The sequence below is a fragment of the Protopterus annectens genome, chromosome 1.part0 (genome assembly GCF_019279795.1).
Source record: "Protopterus annectens isolate FY-2018-M chromosome 1.part0, PAN1.0, whole genome shotgun sequence".
Lineage (NCBI taxonomy): Eukaryota > Metazoa > Chordata > Ceratodontiformes > Protopteridae > Protopterus > Protopterus annectens.
The window spans coordinates 843,729,732-843,752,275 of NC_056725.1; the positions used below are offsets into that span (position 1 = coordinate 843,729,732).

Sequence of the window (22,544 nt, forward strand, 5' to 3'; positions counted from 1 at the left end):
ATGCTACTCAAGGTCAGGGTCATACCGGCCTGGGCCACATGCTCAGAGAGCTCCTCTATGTCTCTTTTCATGTAGTCCAGAGAGGTACGTCTCATGTCATTCACACCAGCATGGACAATGACTGAGTCATATTTGTACTTGCCTTGGAGTGACCTGAGTGCTTGTGTTATGTGGCAGATCCTAGCGCCCGACAGGCAGCTCACCATGACCTTCTCCTTGTTCAGCCTGGTGAGCGAGACGTCAGTGTGCCTGACAATAGAGTCACCTATTACAAGTGTATCAGGTGTGTTGTTTAGCCTTAAGGGCTGTGACTGTTCGGCACACTGGCTTTGTGAGCTATGTGTTGCATGTGTTTTGTTTTGGGGTAGCGGTTGCTTGGGTGTCTGCTTTGGAGGTCTCTGCTGCTTAGGCAGATTTTTATTTAGAGCCTCCGAGTATGTTGTTGTGTGTTTATGTGTTTGGTTTGCTGTTGTGGTAGGTCTATGTGAGACTGGAATTGTACTGAGTGTGGTTTCCTTCCCCTCCTGACTGGTTACGCCAGTACTGAGTTGAGAGAGCTTAGCCTCAAGTTTGGCTATATGGATGCATCTCTTACATGTGATGGAATTTGTTGGGAGGAGGAGAGGGTTGTCTGTGTACATGAGGCAGTTGTAACATTGCCTCAAGATTCCCAGATGCACCAGCTGGACCGGAAAGAAGATTGACAAATGACCTTTGGACATGCTAGAATAGTATTGGGAATTCCTTTATAATTGAAAAAAAAAAGGGCCAATGGGGAACAAGGTACACAAGAGGACTTTGTGAGAGTGTAGTGCTTTTAATTTTTAGTGCTGACTTATATAATTGCTTTAGTGAGCAAGTGCCTTTAGTGAGCAAGTGCCAGGTAACTTAAATGCAATGTGTTACAGGTAACTTAAATGCAAAAACGACAAACAGTAACTTTCTTTTAAGTGAAACAAGGAAATGAGTACAGTAAGCAATGCAGATATCACTAGGGATCCACAGAAGCGCTGAAAAGCCGCATTTTAGGTGGTATTAGCGTTTCAGGGAAATAACAAGCAAACAAACAACAAGCATACAAACAGAGCTAGATTCAGCAGGCCTGGATCTAGTCTATGCTGCAGCAAACAAGGTGTACCAATTTCAGTAAGAAACAGTTAAAATATGCACCAGTCATGTATCTGTGTTGCCCCTACTGTAATATATTAACATTGCTGGGGGACTCGATTGCACCCAGTTTGCAATCACCAGCAAACTTGGTAAGCTAAAGTCCATCTACTTAAGCCTGGACTTCCAAAAAATAGATTCCAAACAGTAAAGGGCCCAGCACAGATTCTTGTGGTACGTCACTGGTGACAGATCTACTAGTAGTGGTGGAGTCACCAGCTTTCACAGTATGTGTTCTGTTGGTGAGCCAACTGGCTATCAAATAGTAATGCAAGGGTTAATCCACAGTTGGGAGAGTTTCTCAATGATACCCAACTGGGAGATTGTGTCAAAAGCCTTGGCTAGGACAAGATAGGCAGTACGCACTGTCTTACCTTCATCTAGGGCTTTGGTGACTTTATTGAAGAAGTCTACTACGTTTAATAAGCATGAATTACTCAAACTGAAACTGGGTTGGGGCTAAAGTCTGAAGGTCACCTATGTCTTTGTTGATAAGGTCCATGATGATTCTTTCCATGGTCTTGCAGATGAGGCTGGTTAGACTTATTGGTCTATAGTTCCTAGGGTCATTTGATGGCCCTCCTTTGTGCAAGGGGCTTACTATTGCTGTTCTCCACTCTGCTGGAACAAAGCCAGTTCTCAGGCTATAGTTATAGAGAATGCTAAGTAGGTCTATTAGGTCCTATTTTAGACTGCTTAATAAGGAACATGTGATGTTATCTGGTCCCACTGAGGCTGTGTTTCTGGCCTTGGAGACAGCAGATATGACCTGATCTCTAGAGATACTAGGCAGAGGACTGGTGTTAGGTATGTCTTGAGGTATGGCTGGTGAGGACAGGGTGGTGAAGTTTAAGCCAAATCTGTCAGCTAGCAGGTTGGCAATTTTCTCCAATATAGTATGAGTGGTGCCATCTAATACCAATTCTGCACATAGCTGGGCATTCCCTGTTAGATTTTGGACACGGTTAAAGAATGCATTATGATTATCCTTAGCTAGGGATGCTATTTTACCTTTGTAATTAGCTTTAGAGGACTTTGCAAGATTTCTGATTTGCTTCTTCAAGCTGAGGAGGGAATTCTTCCTTTGCTGAGTCAGTTCCCTCTTCTTCTTAGACATCAGTTTCTTCCTTTTATACTTGAGGTCCATCAGAATGGCTTGTTTTTTTGGGAGAACCTGGTTTTAATCTGGTCAGGCACAGCCAAGTCTATACTGTTCCTTAAGTGTTTATAAAGGGCGTTTGTGTACACCTCTGTACAGGAGTCATTGCTGTCTGTGACTGCTGGGGTGCGGTGGGTATAAAACTTTTTAGACCATCACTTAGTAGGCTTTAGTTTACTTTGGAAAAAAAATTTAGCACCACTTTTTGCAGTCAAAGCCCATGGTATCCCTTTTTCAGGTCACTTGGGCAAAAATCTTACAAAATGGAAGCTTATACAAACTTTTTATAAGCCAAACATTGTAAAAAACATGACAAAGAACTGTAAGACATATAAGCTATCAGGAGACAAAGCTGAAGTTGTTTTTCTGCCATTGCCAGTTACTAAGGAATCACTTCATAAGGTAGCCATGGATGCCATGGGGCCTCTATGAAGTCTTAAGGACCACAGGTAATACATATGTCTTTCTGGTGGTACACATTGCCTCAGTATACCCTGAAGCAGTGGCTTTCTCCTCTTTTGAAGAAGGAAAAAGTAGCAAATGCTGTGCTAAAAATTTTCAGCAGGTAGGGTTTTCCCCAGGAAATACTGATGGACACAGACAATAATTTCAAGCATGACCTGCTGCCTTATTTGCAGAAGCACTGACACAGTTAAACCTCCCCTACCATTCTCAAATAAACTGAATTGGTTCAACTCTTCAATTAAGACGATCCTGAGAGCATTTTCAGACCAGTTTAATAAAGAAGAGTGGGATAAGAACCAATCTAATCTTTTTACTTACAGGAAAGTGTCACAACAGTCCACATTTCTTTTCACCATTTGAGTTACTTTACAGCAACAGGGTGAGAGGGCCTGTGCACTTAATTTGTGATGAGCTGGCTATGATGCTGATAAGATGCCTGCTGTAAAGTATGTACTGAATTTCAGAAGTAAGCTTAGAAGGTAATTGGTTTAACTGAGGATTATAGTGTGCAAACACAGAAACAGCAAAAGATCTGGTATGATCATACAGTTAGACGTCCTGGCACACATTACAAAAGATAATGGTGCTTACTAACCACAACCAACTTAGGGATTTTGTGAATGACTTTATTTAGCAATTTAATTTACCAAAAATACATTCATACGAACTCTTCAGAATGAATGTATTGCATACAAATCATCACCTAAATATATAACAATTACAGGTTATATGACCTAATCTTATGATAGCATCAGCTGACCATGCTTCAAAACACATAAAAATGTATCAATCATTATATTAGAAATAAACAATAAAACATTCTGCATTTTTTCTTAATAAATTATTGTAAATTATTATAAACTGGTCTGTCTCATCTTTAAAATACTGTGCATGGAAATCGTATCATTTAAATCTGATGGTTCTGTTGCATTAAACCAGAGTTGCCACTGCAGCTCTCTGTATTATAATAATGTTTCCCATGAACCACCCCTTAATCCTGGTTGTGCTTTCTCTAAAATAAAACATAAAAATCTCTTAAAATTTTTTGGCAACTTATATGTCGAAATAATGCATAAATTATTGATTTTCCTTTTTATGTTATATACAGTACATGATCATAGTTCTGTCATGGAATTGATGCTCCATTTTACCTACGTATAAAATGTAACACAATAAACACGTTTCTAAGTACACCCCTCCCTTGATATTATGGTTGTGTCTGCTGGACTTCCAATACCTTTGGGGTGTCTGGAAATTACACTACTGCCTACTGGAATCTCTAAACATTCAGCCTAACACCATACTTAATGGTGACTTAAATACCCCCTCCATACACTGGGAGACTTATTAGACCCATAATTCAATTGCTCAGAGGTTTTTGGACTTCATCAACACAAACATCCTGGAGCAACTAGTTAGCTCCCCAACTAGAGGTACAACTATCCTAGACCTAGTACTTACGAACATGGGAGGATGCTGCTCCTTCAAGTGCATTAACTCCTCCTTAGTAAGATCTGACCACAAAATGATCTCCTTTAGTATTAAAACTAAACTAGAACCCCAAACAAACTCTAAACGTGGTGAGAACTTTGCCTCTCCGAACCCAGATGACACTGGGGCCTACTCTGTGCTGTACAAAAAAGCACTGTACAAACATATTCATAGCTGCATAGAGAGGGGAGTACCTGTCAGAATCAAATTTATGATTATTGGCAAAAATAAACCACCCTAGTGGACCCTTAGCATAAACAGACTATTCAATCAAAGAAAAAAAATCCTCTCCAAGGCCAAGAAGGAACACACAAAACAATGCAAAAAGACATTCACCAGTTTAAACAAACAAATGAGAGCTGGTTAAATCTGCCAAAGCAAAGTACAAGGCAAAGATAGCCACCCAGATGAAAGACAACCATAATTTTTTTTATGATGTTCTTAACCTCAGGGGAAACACTCAGCAATATACCAAGTTAATCATGAACATCAACACTTAACACCCAGCCTGAAAATATAGCAAACCTGCTGGCCAACAAGTTTAGTTCAAGCTTTTCCCCCATCACCTCCTACCACTCCCACAGAAATATCCACAACCAACGCCCTACCAGTCATTATGAGAGGTCCTTACTGCACTCGCTAAAGCCAAAAACACAGCTTCCATGGGTCCCAACAACATTCTTAAATAGTTTAAAAAAGAATCTGTCAGTGCCACTAAAAGCCCTAAGCATGGACAGAACTATCATGGACCCGATCAATAATGGCAAAGGAAATCTCCAAACACTGGACCAGACTCACTTTGGCTTTGTCAAAGGGAGGTCTTGCCTACTCAATCTTGCAGACTTTTTCGAGAAAGTCACTAGGGTCATGGATGAGGGTAAAATGGTACACACCGCTTATCTAGACCTGGCCGAAGATTTGCAGACAATCCCACACTCTGGGATCATACATAAACTTACCGAGTTAAGCATAAACACCTACAATGTTAGATGGATAGCAACCTGGCTCACTGACAGGGCACATGATGTCCAGAGAGGTGATTCTACTTCGGAAAAGAAACCTAGTACTAGTGGTGTCTCACAGGACTCAGTGTTGGGACCCCTCCTGTTTGGTATATACTTCTCTGAAGTGAAGGTGAAGGTTGGGGGCCTCTGGCTCAAAAAGTTCCCCAATGACTGTAAGCTGGGAGTAATCACTGAATCACAAAACAATGTTGCAATCCTACAAACAGCCCTGAAAATGACAGACAACTGGTGCCAAAACCATGGTCTGAGACTAAATGCTAAAACATGTGCAATCACACCCTTGGGTAAATCAGATATCCCAGCAAATTATAATACTGATAGCACACCACTAAAAGTAGACCCAGTGCTGACGGACCTAGGGGCACGACTAGATAGTAACCTAAACTTTGACCACCAGTTAGCTATGGTGGTGAGGAAAATCTTCTGTGTGGCTCAACTTACAAGTAGAGTCATGGCATCAAGTTCAAAGGAAGTCATAGTGCCATTGTACTTGGCTCTCATCAGGCCCATAATTGAGTACAATGTTCCCTTTTGTATTTACCTAACCGGGCACTTAGACCAACTGCAATGGCCCCAGTTGCTTCTCAAAAAAAAAAAAAAACAAGACAAGTGTTATGCAGAGTGACTAAAGGCCTTATCCCTTTATTCAGTCTCATATCATTTATTGAGAGGTGACTTATGCCTGACTAATCCAGCCCTGCTGAAGATGTTACACATTCACAAAAAAAATTGTACAAGGGTTATGCATTCCATGAACCTGAATCTTATTTTTGACTCTTAACAGAACTTGCTGGAGAGACAGATTCATATCCCAACGGCTACCCCATCTAGGGAATAAACTTCCCCTCTTCCTAGAACAAAGCCTGTCCCTCACTGTCTTCAAAAATAATTTGGACAAATAGATGGGAGCTGTAAATTCACTCCTGGGATACTGCCCATGTCCCCTTATGGACAGAGGCAGTCTGCAAAATGACTCAGGGCTTCAGCACTCAAAAATCCACTACCCTGATACTACCCAATCCCATATCTGTGGAATTAAGATACAATATTGACATACCCTGTGTATTATTGGTTAGACTTGTATAGGCTCTTGTGTCAGCCTAGTAATCAACTATGGACCCATGCTGCTGTCATTAATATATCTGCATTGCAGACTATTTTGCTTACAGCAAAGTAGTGCTTAGGGTTTGGAAGAAAAAAATCATATGGTGTCCAAACACAGATGTCAATGTAGAGGGATCAGGGCAATTAAAGAGAAGGAAGATGGTAATCAAATTAATAAATACAAAAATAAATAAAAGAGAAACCAGTTAAAGGTTAGCTTTACAAGTGATTCAGATTAGCATATGGTCTCAGGTGGAAGCCCACACCAACAAAAGTGTACTCCGGCTGGGCAATTGTCAATCACACTGGAATAGAGAAGGTGAAAGAATGTGGTTCATCTGGATTTAAGGAAGGATTTTATATCTATCCTGCTTAGTAAGATCACTTAACTGCTGAGATTTTTGGCAAGGAACATTTTGTTTATCTATAAATATAGCTGAGTGACAGTCTTTGTGAATGTGGTATATATTCTAAAGACAGATGTTCATACAGATGTTCGACAACTCAGTGTTGACATTTCTGTTATTCATCATACACAGTAAATGGAGGCACAAATGGTCAAGAAGGGCAAACAATTTTGCTGAAATATACAAAATTGTGCAACAATTCAACCATGATGGATAGTTTTAGCCGTTGAGAAGACTTAAAGGTAGAGTGGCGAGAATGGCATAAGGGAATCAACTTAACTCAGTGGCTGCCAAGTGCAAGGGAATGAACTAAAGACACATCAGTTACAAGGATAACAGGCAAGGAAATGGCTTCCAAAAGTGAAAGACCTTAATAAAGTGCAATTCACTGCTGCAGTACTGTAAAGCAAAGTAAACAGGATGTTGAGATATACAGTATTTCTTAAGAGAGGAGCAGCAGTTGATTTTGCCAGTGTACAAATCATCGAACAGAGCCTATATTGACGACTGTTTCCATTTCAGGACACTACTCCTTGGGACAGATGCTGTTTGGTTAAAGCAAGTACTCCAAGTGGCTACCTGGGAGAACAACAGAAATTATTTCACAACTGACTTTGAAAGCTGAATGTTTCTGCCATAATGTGCATGATGGAGGAAGTGGGGTATGGCAGTAAAGTTCAAGTAAATTAAAATATAAACAAAAAAAATGGAGATTTTCCACATTTCACAAAAATGCAAAAAAGCAAAAAAAAAAAAAAAAAATAAATAAAATAACACAGCTAACACTTCAAAGTCGGTGCAACAAACACATACTTGAAAGTAACAGAGAGAGTGTTCCAAAAATTATACCGATTATTAAAGATTGCCTCTGTAAAGAACTACAGTATAAACTATCTACAAGATGAACACAAGATGATGGGAGGTAAAGAGAAAGGGAAATATAAGCAGATACAAACCTGAAAAGTACAGGTACATTTCTCCTAAAAGCTACTACGTTACTAATCTACAGCTGATGAAATTCTTCACTAGTCATCATTTTATATAATACAATCTCTATCATGTGATCAACAAATTGAAGAAGTAATGTTAATATGGCAGAGGTTCAACTATTTGTGGATGTTGTTCCAAGATACATCATAATGCAACAAATCAAAACGCATATGTATGACTTGGAATGCATGATACTATTTACTCAGTTACTCACACTAGACCAAAGTTCATGTAATACGTTACCCAAAAACTACTTTGCTTGGTGGGGGGCAAACTCCCTGCATCTCACATGCCCTCATTATTCCCACTTTCAACTCAGAGAAATAATCATTTAACAATTTAAACATTTTTTACTGTTTCTCCCAAATCTGCAGTCTTGAAGGAGTAAATAAAGCATGTTTTGATCCCAAACACATCATTAAATATACAGAAATCAAATATGTATTTATGTGTGTGTACGTGTGTGTGTGTGTGAGTATATATATATATATATATATATATATATATATATATATACACACACACACATATACAGTACCTATATGTACACACACACACACACACACACACACACACACATATATATATATATATATATATATATATATATACACACACACACACACACACACACACACACACACACACACACACACACACACACACACACAGAATGAATGCATCAAGGAATTTTGAACATTTTATGATCTCAGCATTTAAGAATCAAGTATGTATAAGGAGCTTCAATCATCTTAATATCCCAGTCAGTATTCTAGATGGCCAACACATCTATTTGCATATCAGCACTCATCGTATGCAGAAATATGCAATAGTGCATGTTTTGATGCTGAAGGCGTAAGAAGAGTTATTATGCTAGAAACGTTTTAAAATATAATCCACTGGAAGGAAACTCACCTTTGGCTTACATTAACACCACTTGTAAAGACACCAAAATCATGCAGGTGGTTTTTCAGTTGCGGAAGTAATAGATTTTCCATCTTCTCGACTTTACCTCCCTTCAAAAATTGATGGTAGTCAAAGTTAATCATTGGTGAATCAGCAGCATGTGTGGAGGCCCAAAGTAATTTCTGTGAGTTAGAAAACCATTTAAAAATTTAATATGCTGATCTACAGAAATGCAAATGGTAAAATACACTATACATTCACAGGAATTAAAAACAAACAATTACAGTTTCAAGTAATTTTAAAATTCTGTTTCTTGCACCTTTCTCTATTACATTAGACCCTATACATTATCTTCACTACCTGTATCTCGCAGAGTCTGCTCTTTCCCAATGACCACATGTTCAGGAGACCTAAATATGAAAGTCCCACTTCACCTGTGAAACTTGCCAGACCAGATCCCTAGGCCTGGCCTCTAAAAGTAATGGAGCTATCTGCAGTGACATTGCCCTACAATTCCAAATTTGTGGGCATAAGTTGATGCAAGAGACTGTCAATACCTTGGATATATCGGTGTATATGTCAGACTCAGGTACTCCACTCACTCTCTCCATATTTTGAGTAGAATATGTCACAATGTCCCTCTATCCAAGCAAAACCTAATTACAAGAATCAAAACATAAATGATAATGCATTACTAAATACTACAAGCAGTATTATAATCAGTAAGACCAGAAGAAATATTATATGTACTTTCAATTACATACACATTACTCGCATTACCCTGGAAGTCCATATATTCAAAATACTAAATTAATGGAGCAGTTATAAATGTTAATTTTAAGTTTTAGTATTATACAAGTCATTTGCCACTTCATCTCATCTCATCTCTTAATTTTATGCATGACTTTTCATAATGTACCTATCTCACTAGTTTCTGACCTTTTTCCATAAGAAAATCTTCAAAACGCAGGCAACACAATAGCCTACCCTAATGCACTAATGCAATACTTATAAAGTATCCATAACTGAAATCTTATGATACAGCCGTAAAGCAATGCTATACAATATCACTTCATAAAGGAGGGACAAACAATTTAGTAAGTAATTCTAGACTTATTGCCATACTATCTCCCATCTCTAGCATAAATGAAAATTATATATAAAAGCCACTATTACATCACTTTATAAATAGCAGTTTATCACCTACACAACATGGTTTTTGACCTGGATTCAGAACAGAAGCTGATCTTTTATTCTTTTCTAGTACTATTAATCATAACAAAAACAAGGGCCTTTCCACTGCTGCTATTCTCTGAGACGCATCTAAGGCCTTTGATACTGTCATTCACACTGTCCTCTTACAAAGGCTGGCTAATATGGATATGGCATGTAACACATAAGACAGATAACATCTGAACAATTCTAATCAATAGTAAGCAGTACACTGGTCCCTGGCAGTTTTAACTTTTCTACCCAGTACAGGTATTCCACAAGGCTCAGTACTTGGACCAATTCTGCTCAGTATCTTTGTAAATAACATGTACATCAAGATTCCCGATACCAAATTAGTATAATATGTTGATGACTACACTGTTATCTGTACTGCAAACTCCCTTAGTCATTTGCAGCATTTTACACAACTTAGCCTTGAAAGGTTTGAACACAGGATTAAGGATGTAAATGCCAGTGAAATCAACACTCTTATTTGGCTCCAGTGACATCTCAATTACTTCACAAAATAACACACAAATTGAACAAGCCTCCAATGCCAAATTTTAGCCATAGTCATAGATCATAAGCTGTCCTTTAAAATACTGACTATGTAACCTGAAAAATGCACAAAAAGTTGGGTATGTTATAAAAATCAAAACCATACTTAACTCATTACATCTGACTGACGCCTCCAGATGCATCTGCAGTTAACTCCTACTGACGCCTCTAGGCATCAAATACTGCTTCTTCATATTTGCATCAATAATTCCAAAGCCATGCTATATATAAGGTTTTCAAATATTTCATCTTAAAGCTTACATGATGGCAAACTGAACTGCATTAATATTTGGCCTCTGTCTAGTACAGGTAAATAGATATCAACTGTTGTTTTTATGATATTAATTTATATAGATGTAATTTTAAGATTTTTCGAAATATCTCAACAACCAAGTAACACCGACAGAACTCCTTAGCCTCATACGAAAGTTGCCAGCTAGATGAATAAAATGCTGCTGACAGTATATGTATAACTTGAATGATTGCTGAGGTATTGTACGTTGCTTACAAATTATTACAAATGTAATAGTTACTGTGTTTACTGTAAGTTACAATGTTCTGTTTAAGACCTAGAACCTAAAGAATACTACCTCTTTAAAAATAGTCTGTGCTGAAGAGTTTGCCATTTACACTTCTTTTATAACCCCTATGGTTCCAGAGATATGAACATTTGTTTGAAATGTGAGGACATAATTCAGTTCTGTCAAAAGTCTTAGACTCCGTCCATTGGAAGTTACAGTACAAACTTCCTGAGCTCCATTGGAATGAATGAGCTTATGACAGCCCAAACTGTTACTACCTATATTACTTTATGACTCCTCTATCCTAATTAATATTCTAAAAACTCACCTACATAAACTAGAACAAATATACAATAAAGTTGCAAAACACCACACTAGTGTCCCCAACAAAACTCATAACTCTAAAGCACTTAATACAATTAAATAGCCATTAACCAGTTAAAAAGCATGACAACAATTATATATGGACCTAGCAAATGCCCATCCATCTCTCTAATGTACTTCCAAAACATATGCCTCACAGAGACTCAATCTCAGACCCAAAACCTCCTAGAAATTGTCATATCAAACTACTACTTTTTTACTTTCTATATTCTCTTCATGTAGTCTGTGGAATTCTATTCTCTATGAACTTAGAAGAGAATAAACTTAAAATATTTATGTACAATCTAAAAACCTACCTAATGTTCACTTAAACTCGTCCTTGTACCCAAATTTCTCTATCCATTCTATCTCCAACCCCTATCCATCTTAGTTTCTCCCTCTTGTCCTATACCTCCTTTAAAAGGTATAATATCTACATTCTTATCCTTAGATTTACCCGGGCTAAGCCTACAAATGGTCAAATGTGACATGCTCTACCCGGATAAAGAAAAAATAAATATTTGCAGCCTTCATTTACTATGTGTTCTATGTACATATCTATTTTGTAATTATTTTGTATATGCATTCAAGAATGTCAATATACACTTGATTTTTGTTACTTCTGTTGTATAGCTATGGAACTTCTTTCTCTAGACCTCTACTGAAAATGGGCTTAAAGCTCCGTTGAATTATTCCTGGTCAGGAAATGTAAATAAATAAATAAATAAACATAATAATGCTTTGATAATATAATGTGCTTTTTTTAAAGCCAGCTGCAAATGTATTTTTGCAGGCTGAGGACATGAGAGATAGGCAGTCAATTTTAGAGAATAAAGAGAAAACCTAGAAGATGCTGAAGACGTTGCAGTGCTGAGTATAAACATATGCCTTAGCTTGTGCTGTAATGGAGCAGTGGCCATGACTAAGCACTTTAGATAAGCAAACAGTATAAGATACATGTCTCATGGTTAGCTGGCAACAATACTATAGCAGTTCTCAGGGTTATGCAGAGGTATCAACAGCTTTGGTGCACTTTGCATATATTTGGCTGTTTGTACAATGTTACTAGTAATTTCTTTTTCATTTCCTGGTGAGTTTGAGGGAGGGGTGGATGGTAAAACAGCATATTTGCCAAAAACCTTCTTTAATAAAGAAATTTGCTATTCTGCAACAGTTAGATATTGAGGCTGCTGATCTTTAAAGGACAGTGTTATAACTACCATATGAAAAGATGGAACGATTTCTAGGATAGTTTTATTTTCTAGAGGTACTGGGGGATACAGAATAGTGTTGTCTTTGAACTATTTATTGCAATTTTACTTTGATAAACTAGCTGTAAGCTGAGACAGGATGTTGCCATGTTGAGTTGTATTCCATCAACAACCCCTTTTCACATTTTTTCACATGGGGCCAGGGTGTCACTTCAGCAATGACAATCATGTAGGCCCAAGGTTCACACTGTTAGGTGGTTAGCCTTGCCACGGTTGTTCTTCCATACCACATATTCACAACACACTCACACCTATGGCCAGTTTAGAGTGCCCAGTCCACCCGCTGCATGTCTTTGGAATGTGGGAGGAAGCCAGAGCACCCAGAGGAAAGCTATGCAAAGACAGGAAAAAAATGATGTTATTTCCCCAAAAAAGTGTACTATAAAAAACAGAAATAGAGAGGTCACCAGAATGTAGAATTATTACAAATGGAAACAGTAGTCTACAAAAAATGGATGCATAATACCAAGCCCTGGGGTCTCCTTTTTTCATCTTACATGGGAAGAGACATTAGATATTTGACCAGTAAACAGAAACTGTATTCTGTAAGACAATTATCAAGCAAAGAGATCAAAGATATATTTTAATGACCAGTGTGCTTTGTGATAGACAGTCAAATGCCTTAGTCATTTTTCTGAAAATTATTGCATTTATTTCAGCCCTGTCAATGTAGGATACATGGTAAAGGTAAATGATAGCTGTGAAGCGGCAGTACAATTCCCCTATCTGATGTACATATTTCAACTGAGGAAAAGCCCTACAAATCAGAATGGATATTACTGACACAAAACACTAAAAAAGTTGAGAAATTTGCTGGGGGAAGATAAGCTTTTACTTTTTTTTCTTTTTTAGATCAGGTTACATTAGTACACGTAACTATACATTTGAGTTTTCAAGAAACTTGGAAATTTACCTCCTCTAACCCCCCTAGTCCTTTGCCTTCCTGGATTGGGTTTCTTGGACTGGTGTTTCTACTGGGGCAATCAATTCTGACTATGGTAGGCCTGAATGTTACCTTTATGTCCTACGCTATGTAATGAGCATCTGGGTGACATTCTGTGTACCTTTAAAGCAACAGGAGTCTTTGGTAGACTGGCCGAACTGTGGACTTCCACTACACTACAGCAATGAAGGCAAGGACGTCTACCATTATGTTAAGATTTTACACAACTGTACTTTTTATGTGCTCGAGTGCTACAACTTAGTTTTGGTTTGTACTACTTTGCTGTTTTCCATGCACAGGGTAGCTTTCCAGATCATGTGTCCTTCCTTGGCTTGTTGACTCAGAAAAAAACAGCTCCAAAGGTAGTGCAGCCAAAAGGGACTGTTACACAATGCAGGAAATGGTAATTCAAGAACATGCTAGCCACAATGAGGAAAGATCTAATTCTGGCTAATTTGAATGCCTCTGAATTGCACTTTACTACTGTGAGTGCAGATCAGCATTTTCATGTGGTAGTTCTCACAGATGGCACTTGTATTGCATTGGGACAGGCACTTCCCTCATTCCCTCTCTCACACATATACACACATTCAATAACACAACCACACAAGCAACAATATACCTCATCCTGTCCTTGAGTTGACATAATGTCCCTGATGTATCCTCATTTTTCCCCTGCCTCCTCACAAATCATGGATGATTACAGTCAGTCAGTAATGACAGACATTACAGTTTCATTCTTCTTCCTGTTTGTAAAGTACATTGTCATGTTAGACCTGTTGATCTATTAACTTTTTATGTGACTCCAAGTAATATTTTCAAAATTCTCCCTGTTGTCATTTAGTATTCCTCCCTGCTTTGTCCCAAAGTCTTCCCCCATGGGCACATCTCCATCCCTCTGAACTGTCCCTGATTTTACAGACAACCCCTGCTGTTGTCTGTTGTACATGCCCCATCCCTCATGGCTCATGGACCACTGTAATCACTGAATATTGACATACATTAAGAGTTTCAGTCTTATTATAAGGTAAAGGTAAGACATCCTCTAACAGTTGCTCATCTGGCAGCAGAGGTGAATCCCCCCCTTTCACTTTTTTTCTGTCATAGACTTAATATAGAAGGGCTATCCTGCTAACCCTGATGTTTACTGATGGTGCAGACAGCTAGCTCTCTGCCAGAGAGGTGTGTTTTTTTTTTTGTGGTGAAAGTACAGGGTTTGAATTTTTGAAGTGCCTTTAAAGCACAACATAGACAGTTATCCTTGGGCTTTAGGGTTCTCCCCAACCCACGTCTTTCATGGGGCAAAATATTCTAATATTAAGTGTCTTTAGAGCACAATATAAATAATAATCACTGGTGTGCAGTGTTTCCCCTTCTCCACATCTTTTATGCTGGAAAATGTTGCTCTCATATAGTGCCTTTATGGCATGATATTGAGAGTAACCCTGGTGTTAAATGCCCTCCCACCATGTTGCAGGATTTGCTCATTAGTCTAAGGGAATCTGGAGGTATTATAGCCTTCCCAAGCACACATACATTTACACATTCATGCAATCACTATACACTCAGACACAGAGAGTCCCCCTCACCCCTTTGTACTCATGGATACACACACCTACCATGCCTATCCCTTAACTAACCCCCTCCTACTGAAACATCCTAGGCAGATTCACACACACACACACATACAAACTCAGCTTACAGCACTCATACCTCTGCGCACACACACACACACACACACACACACACACACACACACACACACACACACACACACACACACACAAATACCAAATACCACCTGTCTGCAAAACTCTCTGGCACTTACCTCTAAAATGACTGAGTGAATGACAGTTTTTGGCTACACTACTTAACACGGGCAGCTAATGAAAGTTATGCAGCCAAGTGATTCTCTGAATCATTCACCTGCATAAATGCCTAACTGCAGGCATTTCGGGTGGGGTGGTATCACAAGGCTAATCAGCATAGCCTGCTCTCCAGAATGCCCCATTAGCATCTGAAGTAAAACCAGAGACAGACCATCATAATAGGACTATCTCCGAATTAGAAATGGTTACTGGAAAGTGTACACAAGGCTTAAACCTCATGTAACCTTTCTGAATATTGCCTACTATTTTGTGGATGCCACAGCTTGTCAGTTTCAAAGACGATTCTGACCTGAATTTTACCCTAACTTCAAATGACAATATTCTTCTATTACTACAAGATTTTTTAATTGAATTTGCAGCACAAGACCCCTGGTAGCCCTGCTTGTATTCTATTTTGCACAGTCTAGTAGCATTTATGGAGAATAGACTACAGAAGGTCTGCCAGAACAAGTAAAATATTTTATTTTGTGTTCTCTCTCTCATATATATATATATATATATATATATATATATATATATATATATATATATATACATGTATGCACACACACACACACACACACACACACATATATATATATATATATATATATATATATATACACACACACACACACACACACACACACACACACACACACACACATACACAAAATACCACTTTCTCTGAGACAAGATTATTACTTTGTTTTCATTTTGTACAAGTACATTAATAATACTGAGCTTGTTAGCAGGAACAAAGCAAAACGTATGTTTGTTGTGAAACATATGTCAAAAGAGAGCAACCAAGTGGTTATATAAGACTACTGGTAGTACCTAGCAATAAAACTCTGTAACTGTATGAAATAGTACAGTAAGCACCTCAGAATACTATGTAATGGCATCCAACTATAAAATGTACTTAGCTGGTGATTCCAGTTGTAAAGAAACATGCACAACTTTGTCTTCATGTAATATCATAAAAGTTTAATGGGGGTGTCATAAAATCAATTACAAAAATATGTACTCGAGAGAAATGAAAATTATTTTTACTTTTGATGTAATTACAACTCAATAAAAATGTTCTAGCCAAACTCCTGCACTCTGCATACTAGAAGAATTTCAACAGAAAACCAAAAATGGAAAACAAGTGCAATGCAAAATGTCAGACTAACAGTGAAGGCTTTTGAAGCAACTGATCTGGTGCCTTTGGATAGCAGAGCATGTCTAACCCCCAGCCCCTGAGATTAAACTCTTAGACAGCAGAAAAAGGTGATTAGCCACAAAAAGAGAATAAGTTCGATATTCTACACTTAAAGATGTCAGTTCAACGTTACAATGAATCTGGCCACACCATTTAGTTTCTCTAATCAATGCATATTGTCTAATAGAATGTTACATTTAGAAAACATGGTGCTATATATAGAATTTTTACTTCTGGTGCAATGGCAGCTTGGTAAAGTATTCTATGCTATTGCTGTACTTTGCAAACAATCTAAAAGTTCAATACAGCATTCTCAATGGAAACACAGTATACTGCAAAAAGTCAGACAGACTGTGTCAAACACCTCTGAAGCAACTGATCTGGTACCTCTATAAAATACCATATATCAGCTCACAACGTGCAATTGCTGTGTAGAACCTAACTTTCAGGCAGTAACAACAAGATGATCAGCTACAAAAACTCAATACTACTGTTCTATTTCTATGGGTTTCAAGTACAACACTATGCTGAATTTTACCCCTCCTTTTTAGTTGCTCGAATCTTTGACATGTCAGCTATGACATGTTGGAAATGGGAAATAAATCTACAGAAATGTATAGGACTTTTACTTATAATGTAATAACAAGTCATTAACATATTGTAGGTCATTATTGTACTTGACATTATGACCAGAACATTAACACAACACCTTTAGCGGAAACAATATAATGCAAAATGTCAGATTGTGGCACTGAATGCTGAAATAATAGATCTGGTGCTTATGTATATAAAAGTACATATTTTAGTCACCCTTTAATATTTCACTATTAAAATTTCAGGCAGCAGCAAATGTTTGGTCAGCTACAAAATACAAATATATAATCATGCATAATATCATACAAATATGTCAACAATTTAGCATCCTGAATATTATATTAGATGTATGTTGAATGTCAATGCAATTTTTTTTCTTTATGTAGTTTTGTAAGGATTACTATTTTATTTTTGTATATAGCTTTTTTTTCTGTTAAAGAGAATTGAAAGTTATTGTTAAAGATCAAGAAGAAACTTTACTGACAGTAATTGAAGTTAACAGACCAGGTAATGGGCCACATTTCTCAGGAAGATGCTGGATAAAAGAAACATTCAGAGTGTAGAAAAATAAAACGAATATATTCTTAAAACAGACTTGCAAAGATGTGCTTACTGAATAAGACCATATTAAAGAAGACATAACTACATTAAAACTCCTAGAGCTGCAGGAGCTGGGAATCATACTTAAACATGATCCAAAATGCCTGAAACTAATGAAACCAATGTCTATGAGAAATGACAAGAGAAGGAGATGTAACAGATGTGAGAGAACATGCAAAAGAGGATCCAGGGTTGGAATTACTGTAAGGCTAAAAGATAACCCCTTCAGGCCTGCACTCCCATCCATACTGCTGGCAAATGCTCAATCCCTGGAAAGCAAAATGGGCTACATAACATTAGAACTAAACTGTCTACTCAGAACAAGGTAAGGAACTGTTGTGTACCTATTTTTACTGAAACTCGTCTAAATTCTAACATTAATGACACTGTAGTTCATATGGAGGGAATGTCAGAGGGCAGACAGAATACAATCTCTCAGTGGGAAGTCCAGATGGGGAGGTGTCTGCATATATATCAACAACAGATGGTGTACCAGCTGTGAGATAGTCTTATCTCATTGCTCTGAAATATATAGAGCTCATGTCACTGAAACGTAGACCTTTTTATCTACCAAGAAAGTTCAGCAGCATCAACATCACAGCCGTCTAGATTCCTCCCAGTGCCAATACAAATGATGCAGTGAAAACGGTTTACCTTTATAAAGCCAAATCACAGTGGTACAAATCCTCATATGAGCGACTCGTAACCACGGAAGTGAAAACGACGATAGTCCTTAATGTTTGAAAAACAGCAAATCGAAAAGCAGATTCGCTGCTTTTCGAACATTAATGTCGAACGAAAAAGAAAAAGAAGTGTAAAGCAGGGGGCAAGCCCCCCTGCACCCCCACACCCCCCTACTTTAATATTCTAACTCCGAGATCGCACTACAGTGGGGGAAAGGGACCATTTTCCGAACCCCACTATAGTGCAATCTGCCCCACAATGTCGGATGTGCAATGAGAGAATGTCACTGTGCATTTGCTCATTGCACATTCAAACCTTTTTTGTTTGGCATTTGCAAACTTTGCAAACAGCCGTTCGAACAATTGCTGTTTGCCCGGGTATGAATCGCCTTTCTAAAGGTAAACCACTGAAAACATTAGATCAGGCTATAAATGAGCTACAAAACCAAAACCCTGAACATGTCCATATAGTGGCAGGTGACTTCAACTAATCCAACCTGAAAACAGTTCTGCCTCACTTCTTCCAGCATGAAGACTTAGCAACTAGGGGAGAAAACATACTGGATAAGATCTGCAGCATTGTTAAGCTAGCATATAAGGTAATGCCTCACCCACACCTGGGCAACTTTGACCATGTCTCCACCATGTTACTACTAGCATATAAACAGATGCTAACCAGGGGGGAGCCAACAGTGAAACAAGTAAGGATATGGCCAAAGGGTGCAGTCTTGGCAATCCAAGACATTTTTGAGAGTACAGACTAGAGCATATTTAAACAGGCAGCTACTGTGAATCAGTATATCAACCTAGAGGAGTACAGTGAGGCAGTGAAGAGCTACATCTCAAAATGTGTGAATGATGTAACAGTCACCAAAAACATCATCACACATGCCAACCAGAAACCCTGGTTGACTAATTCAACAAAAACATCATCACACGTGCCAACCAGTCTTTAAGTCTGGAGACAGGGATGCCCTCAGAACAAAAAGAGCAAATATGAACAAAGGAGTGAGAGAAGCAAAATGTGCCTATGGTAGGAAGATCCAGAGCTACTTCTCTGACCAAAACGTCTCCAGGTGCCTATGGCAAGGTATCTACAAATAATAGACTGCAGGCCCTTATTCACAGTGTGAGGACAATAAGGATTTCATTAACATGCTCAAAGTCTACTTAAGCAGATTCAAAGAAGGAAACAAAGCAACAGCGAAGAAAATCCCCACAGGTCAAAACAAAGAAGTACTCATTCTCAATCCAGCTGATGTCCAGAGGACATTGCACAGGGTTAACCTGAGAAAAACAGCTGGGTGAGTACTCAGAGACTGTGCAATTCAACTAAGAGATGTTCTCACAGATATCTTTAATATCTGTCTGAGTCAGGAAATAGTTCCCAAATGATTCAAAAACACGACAATAATACTACTACCTATGAACCAAAGTAGTCACCACCATCATACCTCGACTACTGCCCTGTAGCCCTAACCTCCATTGTGATGAAAAGCTTTGAGAGGCTGGTCAAAGAAGAAATAACATCCAAGCTACCTGCAGATCCTGACCTGCTGCAGTTTGTTTACTGATCAAACTGCTCTACTGCAGATGCCATAGCACTGGTACTTCACTTATAGCTGGGCCATCTAGAAAGTAAAAACAGCTACGTGAGGTTACTATTCATTGACTTCAGCTCTGCTTTTAATACAGTCATCCCTATACAGCTGGTAAGGAAGCTGCTTTTAACCAGGCATTAACACACATCTGGACTTTCTCAAGGACAGACCTCAGGGTATGTGCATAGAAAATAACTCTTCGGACAGCATCACTCTGAATACTGGACCTCCTCAAGGCTGTGAGTCCCTAGATGTTCACCCTGCTAACACACTACTGCACAGGGAGGTACAACACTAACCACATCATCATCAAGTCTGCTGATGATACAACAGCGGTAGGCCTCATCAGCAACGATGATGAGGCAGTGTACAAAAGGCTGAAGTAGAACTGATTACCAGGTGTGACAATAACAACTTAGCACTAAATGTTAACAAAACAAAGGAAATAATTGTGGACTACAGGAAAAAACACAAGGAACATTCTCATCTAAACATTAACAGTAGAAAGAGTGAGTATGAAGTTTCTGGAGGTACATATTGATGAGGACTTGTCCTGGTCTACCAATGCAAATGCCATTGTCAGGAAGGTACATCAGAGGTTACACTTTTTGAGAAGGTTAAGGAGAGCAAACGTACCATCAACAGTTCTCACAACCTTCTATAGGGGTACAGCAGAAAGCATCTTGACAAACAATCTCACAGTGCCGTACACAGCTCTCTGAGTGCAAGGCTCTCCAGAAAATGATGAAGGCAGCCATGAGGATCATCAAGACTACCCTACCAGCCATCCATGACCTGCACATGTCCAGATGTCTAGGCAGGGCCAAAGGAATAATTAAGGACTGCACCCACCCTGCTCATAGACTGTTCGCATACCTATCACCTGGCAAGCACGTCCATTCCATAAGATGTAGAACGATGAGATTCAGAAACAGCTTTTTGCCCACAGGCCATCGGACTGTTGAACACTGGCAACAATCGTGCTCTATACCAACCATCTGGGCCATCAGTTCAATGTGGAAGACTGTCTCAAATTGTGCAATAACTTGATTGCCTGTTTCAATACAATATTAGTGCAATACTCACTAAGTTGAGCCAATTCACTGGTCATCAGAGTTAGTAGCAAGGCCAGAGAAATGTCTTATTAAAGTGGAATATCTAATGCTAGTCTGTAACTCAGTCACAGTGCAATACTCATGAATGTCTCATTCTGGGCAATACTCAATGTAAGTCTTTGTGCAATATTAGGATTATCTATCTAGAACACTATGTTATAAAATAAGTAGTTACATATGTATTAATGTCTTATTGCATTAATATCTGCACATCTGAGTCTGGAGACAGGGAATTTCTTCAGTTTTTCCACTTGTGTGATTCTGAATAACAATAAAGTTAATTTTGACTTGACTTTGATTAAAATGAACCACAACTTTCATTCATATGCCAGCTGATAGCAGATCTAGGTTGTTCTGACCCATGTCAGTTCCATATATAATGCATGTTAAAAAAAAAAAAGAGAGAGAGAGAGTGAGGAGGAAAACAAACTGCTGAAAGGAAAAAGTACGTCTTGTGAAACATTCAATATGGTCTGTTTCTGAAGTACCTAAATAAAACCAGACAGAACTATTAGACTAGGGAATATAAAATGGCTACTAATCAATTCATTTCTTTGGTGTAGTACCCTAAGTTTCAAGAAAAAACATTTTAGCACTGCTGTCAGTGGTCACAAGTTTTCAAAATTAGACATAAGGTATGCTCATCAAGAGTTGATTTAAATGATGACTCTACAAATGTGACCACAAATATTCAGTGTGGAAAGTTAATGAATAACCATTTACTTTTGGATTGCAATCTACACCTGCTCTATTTCAGAGGTGCATAGAAAATGTGTAACGAGGATAGTTGCATGGTAAAACTTATGAAGAGTATACCGGGATTAGTGAAGCCATAACACAGAAGCATCTGCAGAAACAGAAGTGTTGAGAAAACTGAAGGATGTAGGTTTGTGTCTTAAAAGAAACCAGTGCATTTTTCACCAGGTGCCCAATACATGTGACACTCAGTAGATGCATATGGTTTATATCCTGTGGAGATTAAGTTTAAAGATAATAAAAGTTCCTAAGAAATGTTACAGAGTCAAAAGTATCGTTTTTGAGTTTAGTCCCGGCTCTGGGACACACATTGATAAAGCCCTGAAAATTATGTGGATGTCTCAAATTTTTAGTACCATCTTGAGAACAAGTTGTTGAGGGTGGGAATAAGCTGTCAGTGCTACAATGCCTGGCCTGGGGAGAAAGAGTCCAAACAATGCAGTGTGAAAGAGTGAGTGCCCAGTACCTATCACCAGACTGGAAATATTTTCTTGGCTTTGCTGATCTTGTAATGTTAGCCTCCACTGTGCATGCAAGGAGG

The 22,544-nt window shown here is 38.4% G+C and overlaps 1 protein-coding gene across 1 annotated transcript in view; it reads right to left on the bottom strand.

Annotated features, from left to right (window-relative positions):
* Positions 1-22,544, bottom strand: part of SYNJ2 (synaptojanin 2) — a 1,514,156-nt gene that overhangs the window by 626,507 nt on the left and 865,105 nt on the right. Inside the window, exon 9 of the mRNA XM_044063657.1 lies at positions 8,724-8,896. Coding sequence (XP_043919592.1) covers positions 8,724-8,896 — 173 coding nt within the window. The remainder of the gene's footprint in view (positions 1-8,723; positions 8,897-22,544) is intronic.